This window comes from Ylistrum balloti, unplaced genomic scaffold (assembly GCF_031769215.1).
Source record: "Ylistrum balloti isolate Yb309-2 unplaced genomic scaffold, AGI_CSIRO_Ybal_v1 Utg369848, whole genome shotgun sequence".
Taxonomy (NCBI): Eukaryota; Metazoa; Mollusca; class Bivalvia; order Pectinida; family Pectinidae; genus Ylistrum; species Ylistrum balloti.
Window position 1 is genome coordinate 630,709 of NW_026782002.1, and position 13,146 is coordinate 643,854.

General features: G+C 33.7%; 1 protein-coding gene across 1 annotated transcript; it reads left to right on the top strand.

Annotated features, from left to right (window-relative positions):
- Positions 1-3: 3 nt before the first annotated feature.
- LOC132545436 (inositol polyphosphate 1-phosphatase-like) lies at positions 4-9,536 on the top strand. The gene is made up of 6 exons (XM_060209122.1): positions 4-88; positions 1,877-2,096; positions 5,167-5,284; positions 5,681-5,830; positions 7,401-7,575; positions 7,788-9,536. Exons 2-6 carry the CDS (start codon positions 1,881-1,883, stop codon positions 8,275-8,277), a joined length of 1,149 nt encoding a protein of 382 aa, XP_060065105.1. The 5' UTR covers positions 4-88; positions 1,877-1,880; the 3' UTR covers positions 8,278-9,536.
- Positions 9,537-13,146: the final 3,610 nt, after the last annotated feature.

The following is a 13,146-nucleotide window of genomic DNA, read 5'->3' on the forward strand; positions in this document are numbered from 1 at the left end:
CATTGCTATCATGTTTTGCAAAAATATGCCGCAATGCATTGTGGATTTCAACATAAATGATGACGTAGTACACACACCGGTTCTGCAGGTAAACAATCTCAATTACAGAATTTGTTATGACGAGTTTTATTCCTAATAAGATACCTTACATTGCCCGATTTAAATTAAAAGAACGCTTTACTTTGTTTATTATCTAACGTATTTAACTTACAGTTTATGGCAATCACACAGTCCAAGTGAGTCGGTACTCGGTTGTCTTCACCAAATGGACTCGAACATACCCTACATGCTTAATAAAAATCTAGAGGTTTTATTGTTCTAAAGTTTTTAGAGGGGAGCATAATTTAGAAGGAAAAATGACACAACTGATATGATAATGATAACACCCTCATTCAAACCAGGGGCGTTTTGGATAAACATTTAAAAATAACGTTACTTCACCTCTTGTTTATTAAAAATTAACTGTTCCTCCCTCTCTCCATTTAAAATGACTCGTCGCCACCCTTTGACTTTGTTGATTAAAAATTAAGTGGTAATACATCTTCCCTTCACAAACCCGAACTGACCGTTGCTCAGTAACTGATTTTTTATTAAATGATCCATTATCTTTTTGCGAACGACCTTTTCCATCACCTTACATATAACACTAGTCAAACTAACTGGTCTGTAGTTACCTGCTTGCTTTTTATCTCCCTTTTTGTATAAAGCTGTAATTTTTGCTTCCTTCCATACATCCGGTAATACGCCCTCCTCAACTTTGGTTTTACTATAACATCCTTTATTTCTTTCAGACTAATTTGTTGATTAATCCACAATAAATTCTACCCTCTCCCTCTCTAAATTTACAGTGACAGTTACAATTTCCTCCCTCTTCCCACATATAATGACTTATCATCACCCTTTGTTGATTTGTAATTACTATCACCCCTCCTCCATCCACTTTAGGATAACCTGACCTCATCTCTTGTTGATCGATTATTACCAATCTGACCTTGCCCACATTCTCTTTGCAAAACATATATTGAAGTAGGTCTGCTAATGAAAGCATGGTGTTTGAATAACCCAATGTGCATGAATGTTTGTGTTCTTGTGAGAATTGTAGGTGTGTCATATCAATAAATTAAGACAAAAAATGTGATGGTTTAAGTTTCTTTAATTAATACCTGGTGTAGACGTCTTTGAAAAACACAAAGGTAAATTTTACCTGTAAATGAGATTGGATGTACCTGCTGGGTCCTACTGCCCTGTTACTATCCACTGGACCAGGTGTAGTTAACAGTATATTTATAAAGTTACCAGCAAGTTAATAGATTAAAAAACAAAAACGCAAAACAATTGTCTGGCTGTAGTATCAATGTGATATTGTTAATCATATTCAATTGATATAGGTAATATAAAGGGAGGTTTTGATGGCATGAAAAAGGCACCTTGAATGGACCCTTGGCTTATTTCAATGCATGTTGTCCAGTGGCAAGTCTGATTTATTTATTTATTTTGAGTTTTTTTATTCTTCATCATTGATTTCTTTTTTCTAGTTCAATTAAGAAATTGCCATTTTCTTGTTTACTATATCCTTGACTACATTAATGATGAGTCCATGCAATTACCAAGTTTAAGAGATGTATGTATAGTACATTTGCCCAAAGACCTAAATGTAATGCTTTTTTATTTGTCTATGTATATAGTTGGCTTTCAAAATGTGTGAGAGGTACACAGGAAAATCATTCATGCAGAACTCAAATATCTGTCATAATTCACAACATTATTAGAATAATACTTGAATGTTCAAATTGTTTTCTTTAATACTGAGATTTTTCTTAGCATCCCCTTTGATGAACAATGGTAATTTTAATGGACATTATTTTTTATGTTGCAGAAAGATGAAAGTAGGCATAGCTAATTTGTTGAAGCTACTGGTCAACACGGCAGAAAAAGGGGCCAATGTTGCTAGGATAATCAGATCTGATGCAGATTTATTAAATCTTCTGGTGGAGGAAAAAAAAGGAGATTCCAAAAACCAGCGATTTGTCCAAGATTTTAAAACTCTTGCTGATGTTCTTGTTCAAGAGATTGTAAGGCATGACCTTTCAGAAGAAGTAGGTTTATAATTCATTCCTATTTTAAGTCTTTGGTAGAAGTAGATATTTTTGTTTAAGGCCATGATATGAAAATAGAGTGCCATTACCTTACCAGTCCAGACTAGTGACAATTTCCCTTTAGTGGAGTGACAGAGTGTTTGTTTTTTTGTTTCACTTCTTCCTGTTACACATGTACTACAGTATGTACTTGAAATGAATACGCATATATGACACAGGACCAAAATTCCTTTTTAAAGGACTGATGTCCTCCTGATACCAGTGTATGCTGAGTTAGTGACAACACAACATCATCAGCTGATATATCTATAGTCACTACACATTTAATGCCTAACCACCCAAACTTTCTAAAGCTACTCAGTTCCATTTCAAAGGGAAAACTTTTGTTCATCTAGGCCAACAACAAGGATAAATATAAATTGATAATGAGTATAAATGAAGAAAATCAGTATTTCTTTTGTTGTACATGTGAAAAAAGTATCATATTCACTAGGAAATCATTAGATTTTCTATCTATTACATCTTTGATTCACTATACATGTAGCTTCATCTGCCGTTGGCAATTTGGTATCCATTATCTCTCAGGATGTAGGAGTCTTCATTAGGACTGTGATATAGAGTTATGTCCCCTTGGTTAATACACAGTCTATTATTATTTTCTTTTTTAGATCATGATCATCTGACCCAAAGAGTCGAGGTGACCTATAGCCATCATGCTTCGACTGTGTCATTTGTAAACTTTTTCTTTAAAACCCTACCCCTCTTTCATACCTGGATGGATATCAACCAAATTTGGTCTGATGCATCACTTGGTGAGGTTAATCATTTGTTAAATTCAGAATTTTGAATTGACTCATAAGGGTCGAGGGACTGGGCTCCAAAAATGGAGGTGCTGAAATTAGATTTAAAGCCCTATTCTTCCTTTCTGCCAGGATGGATTTCAACAAGCTTTTGCCTGATTCATTAGTTAGGGTATACAATTATTTCTTAAATTCACAAATTTGATTCGACCCCTAGGGACTTTGGGGTGGGGCCCAAAGGGAAAATAGGATAATATTTTGCTTCAAAACACTACCCTTTTTTAATGCTCGAATGGATTTCAATTAAATTTGATCTGCATCATCATTGAGAGTGGAGAATCATTTCTTAAATTCAGAAAGTTGATTTGACTCCTAGGGACTTAGGGTCGGAGTGCCAAAATGGGAATTAAGTCAATATTTTGCTTCAAAACTCTACACCTATCTAATACCAGAATGGACTTCAACCAAATTTGTTCTGAACATCATTGATAGTTGGAAATCATTTCTTAAATTCAGAAAGTTGATTCATCCCCTAGGAACATGGGGACAGAGCGCAATAAAAGAAAATTAAACAATATTTTGCTTCAAAACACTACTCCTTTTTAATGCTTGACTGGATTTCAACCAAATATGGTCTGAAACATCATTGAGAGTGGAGAATTATTTCATAAATTCAGGAGATTGATTCAACCCTTAGGGACCTGGGGGTGGGGCCCAAAATAGGAAAGTTAATCAATATTTTGCTTCAAAATGCTACTTTTTTCTTAATGTTTGAATGGACATCAACCAAATTTAGTCTGAAACATCATTGATAGTGGAAAAAAAATTCTTTCGGAAACTTCATTCAACACCTAGCGACTAAGGAGCAGGGCTCCAAACAGGGGTTTTAGACAATGACATTGACCCACTTTCAAGATCACAAGTATCAAATGTTTTAAAATGTTTTAATGACTTTCACTCAAATGTGTTGAAATGCTTAAGCAACTTCTTCTCAATAAACAAAAGGCAAAGAGACTTGATATTGGGCCTGTAGCTTGCTTTTTTCAGCAAGCAATACATCCAGAGTAATGGCAATTGTGTAGTTCATGTATAAAGAATATGATTTCAAGTTTGCAGAAAATATCTTGATGAACCAACATTGTCTTCTATGTAAGCGGTAGAGTAATTGAGCAATTTATTCAAGGCCTATTTTGCCTCTTTCATATATAGGTCATTATATTCAGATGGCCGTTAAGACCCATGGGCCTCTTGCTTTAATTTTTCATCATGGAAAGATTTTTCCATTATGTGAAACTACATGGATTGATTCCATTAAACTGCCATTATTTCAGATATTCTTACCTTTGGTATTTTTAGCCCACCATCAACAGTGGTGGGTTATTAAAATTGTTCTACGTCCCTAGTTCTTATTCTGTCCGTCAGTCTGTAAGCATTTTTTCATTGTCGCTATTTCTTAAGAAGTACAGAATGGATCTCTCTCAAATTTCATGTATAGGTTCCTCATGGTCACTAGTTGTGTCTGTTTAATTTTAGTTCTGATCACAAGCACAAAATGGCTGACAGTGGACTAGCTTTGATTTTTACAATATAGATTGTTATTGCTATTTCTTGCGAAGTACGGCATGGATCTCTCTCAAATTTCATGTGCATGTTTCCCTTGGTCCCTAGTTGTGCCCTTTTCATTTTGGGACTGATCAGAAAAGGTAGAAGAACTGGTCAACAGGCAACCATCTTTGATTTTGAAAAAGAAAGTTTGTTATTGTTATTTTTTTAGAAGTACTGGATGGATGTTTCTCAAATATCATATGTTGGTTCCCCATGGTCCCTAGTTGTACATGTACCCTTTTGATTTTGGGACTGGTGAGAGAAATGAAATGCCTGGCGAATCATCATATGTAGGTTCCCCTTGGTCCCTAGTTGTGCTTGCTTAATTTTGGGACGGATCAGAAAACAAAATGACTGACAAGCAACCATCATAGATTATTGTCGCTATTCCTGCAAAGAAATGTTCAAATTAAAAGCAAGAACAGAGGATGAAAAAGAAGAAAAGGAAAAGATACTTATTTTAAAGAACTAATAAAGATCGAACAATGGTGGTCTCTTAAAAATAGAAACTTTTGACTTTGGAAGAAAATATTTTATCAGTTGAAAATCAACACGTAAAAGCAGTCATCAAAGAGAGGAGTGAGTCCCTTATATATATATATATACTATGTTTGTTCATCATGGTTTGCAAGTCAATACATTGGTAATGTTATTTTCCTAAACAGATTCCAGACATTAAAGGAAGTATCTACGGAGAGGAAAGTAATACATTTACAAATGCTTTGGGCGAATCTATCACTGTGGAAATCCAGTCCACAAAACAACAAACAACAGATCTCCTCAGTAAGGTTTCTGACATTCTGATATCTAATATGATATTCCAGAGGCACAATTATTTAAATTCCAGTTTAATGTCTGGTTTTCAAACATTGTTCAATGCTTTGTATGTTTTCATAAATGTTTGTGTTGTTTTGATCAAGAGGGCTTTTGCCTCAAAAAAAATTGTCTTGAATTTTGTCTGCATTGTCATTATGCATGAATATGTGTTATATCAATAACTAGTAATTTTATAATAACAGAGTTTAACCAGAAAAATTTGTTAGAATTCTTCGAAAAATTTCAAAGAGTTGGCAAGAAGATAACTTTTAAAGTAAAGTACAGTGTTATAAAACACTGATCATGCATAAAGTCTGGAGGAACAGATATTTTGAACAGTCTAAACTGTGACTTGAATTGTAGGTCAGGTGTTGGATGGAAATGTGCGAGCGGCAGAGTTACTGGCGAGAGAGGCACATGAGTCAGTTGTGGTGGACACTGGCAATGGACTGGAAAAGTTGGTAGGACTTGAAGAGGATGTAGAGGATTTAGGAGTCTGGATTGATCCAATAGGTATGCTTGCTTCTATCTTAATCAGGCATTAAACACAAGCCTGGTAATATGTCAACTCATATACATTGTCGTTCAGTTAAGTTATAAAACAGTGCAATGCCCTGCTGGCTTTGTGTCAGATTGTGTTGGCCTCTGGGCTTGTTTCAGGATGAATATGAAAAACACTTGTTGTATCTCATACAGTGGCTATCTTTCTGGTTCCTTACATAGCCAACATTTGTTTAGTTGAAGACAAATGGCTATTTTGATGATGATGGTAACTAGAAAATAAGAATAATTATATGTCTAATAAAAAAGAGTTTTTTCCTCAAAAATTCAATTCAATTTGAAAATTTGACAGTATTAGTTCTCTCTCGGAGGCAGTTCCATCCTACATGTATTGCATGTAATACAGAAAAGCTGGTCTCTATCAAGTCAGCAACATGCCGACTAATGTCAATACACAAAGCAGGTTTTCCTGATAAGAAGAATTCAGGGTAGTGTAAGATGTCACTGGGCCAGAATCTTTGATCTGCCAGCAGAAAAAAGGAGAAACTAGTCTACTTCCCCAGTTGATCAGTTTAAATGAATAAGTCCTACCACAGCCTTAGATTAAACTTCAGTCCACAGTGTCAATTTAAGAACAAAATTTTATGAAACGACCCTTAATCAGCCATTTTTCAGTCATTTCGTAGACTGCATTTCAACAGTGCTTACATTTATATTATCGACATCATCTTTCAAACTGATCCATTGACAGCTAATATGACTTATGGATGTTAAAAGATGATAAAGACAATATCCTTTTTATCCATAATCAGCATGCAAACAATATGTGATACCTACTTTAAGGATCAGTGTATTTCAACATTTGGCATGTTCATTTTCACCATTTTCCATGCCTTATTCAAGAAACATATCGGGTAACTTCTTTGTCTTTGCCTTCAGGTGTCTGTCCTTGATAACCTTATGTACAAGATATCACATGAGCCCCTGGCCCTGAACAGATCAATTCAGTTCACTTTCTCACTGTAGCCTCATACCATCAAGGCTTACACTTAATTAGATTTTGATGGTCAGTGATCATGGATTAAGGTCGAAGGTCAACACTGACGAGTTCATTACAGGGCTTTGTTTTTATTTTGAATGCAAAACAGTAGATGTGTATTGTTCTCTTAAGGGGACTAAATAGTTAGATATTCATTTCATAACTAAAAAATGTCTGTTAATCATTGTGTACTTTCTGTTAATTATAATATTTTAAAGTTTGCAGCTGATAATCTTTATCAATTTCTCTCAAAGGGTGTTATAATTTTGTGAAGAGTCTAGTTGTAAGTATTACAATGCCTGCCCGAAATCAAATGCATCTAATCATTTAGTCCTTTAAATTTGAACTTGTTTCCAGTCGAAAGAGTTTCGAGGTTCCTTGTGAGCCCTAATGACCTCTGGGCTAGCTGTCAGATATATATTTTTCAACAGCTTCACTGTCATAGCCATCAGTTGTAGCCTTACATATGTTCATATTCATTGTAATTTAGTATTTTGTTTCCTAGTTCCATTATTTATATATTCAATCTTGCTGTACTTGTAGATTCAACAGCTCAGTACATAGGAGGACTACAAGGAACTATAGAGGACTGTGGTATAGCTTCGGAGGGTCTGCAATGTGTGGTTGTTATCATAGGGGTTTACAATAAACACACAGGGTTACCCCTGGTAGGGGTCACAAACCAACCCTTCGCTACATATGATGCTCTGTCTGAAAGGTACCATTTTTATCTGGCTACTTAAGAAAATTTCACAATTATTTTCTGCAAAGTTTTTTGTCTAGTAGGGCTATAATTTAAACTGTTTTCAAGGATGTAAAAAAAATAAAATAAAGAGAGACTAATCGTTTTCTTTTTTTTTCTAGCCCAGAAAAACTATCAGATAATTCATAAGATATGCTTTGATATTATTGTATCTATGTATTTTTTAGATGGATTGGTGAAAGTATGTGGGGTGTTTGTGTTGGTGACACAAGAGTTAACTCTCTTTCTAAAGAGTCCATCAATAATCCTAGAGATAAACCAATCATTCTGATGAGTACAAGTGAAAGTGAAGATGTCCAAAACACCTTCAGGAAAAAGAGTTCCATCCATTACGCTGCAGGTGCTGGATACAAGCTTCTCTGTGCAATTCAGGGTCTTGCAGACTCTTACATCCTTTCTAAGAGTAGTACATACAAGTGGGATGCATGTGGACCCCATGCAATACTTTTGTCAATTGGTGGTGGCTTGATCAGTTTCAAGAACTTAAAGGATGCAGATTTACAGGGTTCAGAGACTCTTGTCAGAGACTTGCAAATACGTTACCATAAGGCTGACCGCCCTGGGGCCAGTGGAGCAGACAAATGGTGTAATGATGGAGGAGTTGTAGCTTATACATCTTCAGCCATGTTAAAAACCATCAAGGAAATTATTGTTTAAATTATCACTAATTACATTAATTCGTGCATAGGAAATAGTTTGTATATACATTTGTTTGTGTGTATGATCGCACATTTTATAGAACTTTCATTTCTGAGAGGATTTTAATCTAATGTTGAATTTGATCATGTATAAGAATACCTCATGATGTCACATTGAATGCCTCTATTGCTATTCCAAGAATAGGACTTACCATGATGCAGGGGGGTTATTTCTGATATGTGGTGAATCTCTGTCCTGATCAGCTGGGATTGTATCTCATTGTGTTGTAATTCTTATGTTTTTAGTAAATGTAAATTTTAATAGTCAGTGATTTACACTGAAACTATGATTTGATTAAACAATCAGCAAAGTTTTTTGGGAAAATTAAAAAAAAATATGATGCTTCTCTGATTAAAGAAACATTTATTTTTAACAGGATTGAATGGTATGGAGTGAAGCTTGCATGAACAAATAATTTTATATATAACCTTTCATCATCTCCTCTTCAATCGGATATATGTATGATTTTTGTATGAACAACATACCTATATAAAGTATGGTAGTAACTTCTCTTAACATGTTGTACTTCCTGTATTTGTGTGTGTATTTTCTACCTTTAATTTTGAACTTTTTGTTACTGAAGACACCTAAGACAAAGTCTCAAGATGACCTATCACAATCGTCTTTTGTCCTCCCATTATCTGTCATGCGTTGTTCATCCTAAACAATAATAAACATTTTCAACTTCTTATGGAAAGTGCCTGAATAATTTTTAATGAATTTTTTACATAATCTTTCCATAGCAAAAGGTTTATTCAAATTTCAGAAATTTTCTTCTCAACACCTAGTTATTATAGAATCATATCTCTTTCTGGATGGAAAGGCCTTGGGTGCTACACCAAAATAGTGAATTTCATGACTGCAGGATCTCACACTCTACCTGGAAGATGGGGTAGAGATTATGTTGATAGTTTATACTGAATATATGAGCATATAGGCGAACCTGGTAATCTCAAATTCTTCGGGGCCACAGGAAAACTTCAAGATAATTAAGTTGAAATGTTTTGTGTAAAGTGAGGCAGGGATCGATGCAATGATTCAAATTTAATGGTGTCTTTGAGTTATGCGAGTTCAAGAAAGGAGGTTTGTCTGTACTTTCTTGTGATTCAAACTTGGTTAGAAACCTAACATGGGATGGCATTTAATGTAATGCACAGTTAACATTAACAGTATATGTTAACATTAACAGTATATGTTAACATTAACAGTATATGTTAACATTAACAGTATATGTTAACATTAACAGTATATGTTAACATTAACAGTATATGTTAACATTAACAGTATATGTTAACATTAACAGTATATGTTAACATTAACAGTATATGTTAACATTAACAGTATATGTTAACATTAACAGTATATGTTAACATTAACAGTATATGTTAACATTAACAGTATATGTTAACATTAACAGTATATGTTAACATTAACAGTATATGTTAACATTAACAGTATATGTTAACATTAACAGTTCAACATTATATGTTAACTTGGTTAACAATATGAGTTTTTATTATATGTTAACATTAACAGTATATGTTAACATTTATAAGCAAGTATATGAACAGCAGTATATGTTAACATTAACATATGTTAACATTAACAGTATATGTTAACATTAACAGTATATGTTAACATTAACAGTATATGTTAACATTAACAGTATATGTTAACATTAACAGTATATGTACAATTAAGTTCAAATTATCTTACTTGGTTAACAATATGATTTTTATTATATGAACGTTATAAGCAAATGAACAGCTTAAATAGATCCTAGGTGATCGTTAAGGGCCTTGGGCATCTTGTTTTCGTTTTTAATCATTTTTGTTACTTTGGTGCATTCAAGTTTTACAATAAAACTGCCATAACCTATTACATGAATGATTGTTATCTCCTGTTTAAATTTTTTTTTTTTACAAAATAGGAAAGTAATCTCATCATGCCTATAGGTATATAGTTATAGTAATTATAATCTTTTATGTTCTATTTAATCACTCCTTGTATTAGATGTATTGTTTTGTTATGATTTTTAGTTCAAATTGATTTTAAGAGGTACCTGTTAATTTTTATCTTGTTAATTTGTTTATATATATATATATATATATATATATAATGATATATATTCCTTGTATTGTTAATGAAATAAATTTATTGGATATTTCAGTTTAGTTTTTCTGATCATTAATCTGTTAAGTGACTTTGTATTGAAGCCATAAGTTGCTGACTGAAATGGATATTTTTTATCGTTCCTCCACAAGGTATCATTCCTCCACAAGGTATCAACGTATATCACAAGGGATTTTATTTTGATATCAGCTGAACAGTAGCTTGAAGAGTAAATAGCACATGCAAAGATTGACATAGGGATGGGGAATTCATTTGTAAAAAGAAGACAGAGAATGTTTTCTATACATTTTTAGACATAGCAAACATAAGATTACTACCACATTTTCATACTTTTTCACCTGACATTTCAATAAATGCAGTTGTTGTCTTGAGAAAGTTTGATGGGACATATTATGATATGGCATTATTATTGTTGGTCCGTTCATATGTCCACGTGTCCATCTGTCTTGTCAACTGTCAACTTTTATTTGTCTAGAAATCTCCCACCTTGATATAAGTTGTGTTTTCCTGAATGACAGTTTGATTCAACTATTTTTGGATGAATTTCTGTCCCTTGCAGTTTTCAAAATGTAAATCTTGTCCAGAGATCTCCTCTCGCAGTTTTTAATCAATTTCTTTCAATGTAGGCATGCTTAATCACCATGACATGAAATTTTTTTCCTGCCCTGCAGTTTTTTTAACATTGTTTGAAAGAGTTACTGCCCCTTGTTGTTTTCTTGATGCAAATCACTAGTCCGGAGATCTCAGTTTTCAATTGATTTCATTCAGACTTGTTTGGTTTAAATCACCATGACATGAATTCTTGTTTCCTTCAAAGCAGTTTGATTCAGCAATTTTTGAAGAAGTTAATGTTCTTTGTTATATTTTTAACTTTTTAATATTTCATATTTTTGCACCATTTTCTCTTGAAATGTGGTATGCTTTATAACCAATACATTTTAACCTAATTAGTAGACTAAATATCGATTCCATGAAATTATGTTTTTCTTAATGGCAGTGTGATTTTATAATTTTGGGAAGAGTTATTTCCCTTTGTTTTTTTAACATTACAGCTCTTTTTTTTTTGTCAGATATCTCATTACTCAGTTTTCTACCAATTTCTTTTAAACTTGGTAGACTTGAAAACCACAATCTGAGATAGTGTTTCTATGAATAACATTTTGATTCAACAATATTACAAAAAGGTATTGCCTTTGTTCTTTTCAGCATTTTCATCTTGTCCACAGATATCTTTAAAACTAAACTCGGTAGGCTTAATTCATCCGTAAAACATTGTTTGTTCTGTGTTACTCTTGTTCAAAGCTGAAAGAGGAAAATATGTAGGTTAATGGATTCCGTTTTACTTTTTATCCCATCAGTGATTACTATCCATTCTACTAGCTCTAGTTAAAAATCATGTATATTTTTCGTTTGAATATATGCTTAGCCGACTTTTCAAATCGAAGCCAAAGTTTGATGCATCGTTTGAAATATGTTCATATCGCAATTTATTTCCTTATTTCGTCATATAGTGACATATATCAGCTAGCAAAGAAATAGATTGTGAGAGGTACCAGTGATATCAACCTATTTCGTTGTGCCTATTTAAAACAAGTGCAAAATATGAACAGAAGAAAGATTAACGGGTACACTACTACAAAAGTAAAGAAGAATGAGATCAGGTGTTATGAAATTTCTAATATGTAAATTCCAAACTGAAAACTGACCGTGTACAGCGAGTCATCATCATCCACAAATTTGCTTGTTTATTTTTGGAAAATAACATCACACACATTTTATTTGGTACAATCTTCCTTTCCTGTACAAAAGACACACAAGTGAATGTTATTGAAAAATAAGCACTGCTGTATGTTACAAGAGACTTCTCATACAGCTTCAACAATCTATACCTTCGTTTTTCTCATGTTTGCATGATTTTCTCAAGAATCTTTCATAAACAAACATGATAATTACGTTAAAAATTATCACAGTACCCTTCCCCAAGTTTATAAAACAAAACCATACAGGAGAGACCTCTTCCATCATGTATCCGAATAAAAACGGAAACGATAATGACCCAATGAACCCCATCAGTAGGAGGAATGCGGTCACATTTCCCCGCAGAGAAATTAAATTTTCGTTTGTCCAGCTCAATAAACTCGGCCAAGTGAAACCTAAAGGAATACATATGATACATACAGAGATCCATATTCCTATATCAAAGAGCACTACCCCGCAGATAGACAGTCCAACCAGTCCGATCCAATATGATAGGGTCGAAAGCACAAGCATTTTCATGGGCTTCAAGAAGTGCGACAAGTAAGCTCCTAAAACTCTTCCACACAGCATTCCGAGAAACGATAATGACGTCAACCATGCCCCAGACGCCTTCGTCCACCCAAGGTGTTTAACACAGAACGTAGCCAAATATCCGAAGAAATTGAAATTTAGCGACAAATAAAATAGTGCAGATATCCCGATGTTCAATAATTGAAGGTATTTGATGTAAAAGGGCATATTCCCAACAAATTTTGATTCTTTGTCGACTGTATTCTTTTCACCATCATTAGATCGTTTAAAATAAATCACGGCGAATGGTAAGGTTGACAGCGCAGCCAATCCGGCTGATATAGAATATGCAATGAAAACTTTCGATGCTGGCCGCTCAATCTGAGTGAAGTTGGATTGTGAAATATTATTGACTTTTGAAAAAAA

Coding starts and splice junctions, on each gene's coding strand:
- LOC132545436 (XM_060209122.1), top strand. CDS start 1,881: ATGAAAGTAGGCATAGCTAATTTGTTGAAGCTACTGGTCAACACGGCA. Junction 5,285..5,680: donor ACAAACAACAGATCTCCTCA/GTAAGGTTTCTG, acceptor CTTGAATTGTAG/GTCAGGTGTTGGATGGAAAT. Junction 7,576..7,787: donor TATGATGCTCTGTCTGAAAG/GTACCATTTTTA, acceptor TGTATTTTTTAG/ATGGATTGGTGAAAGTATGT.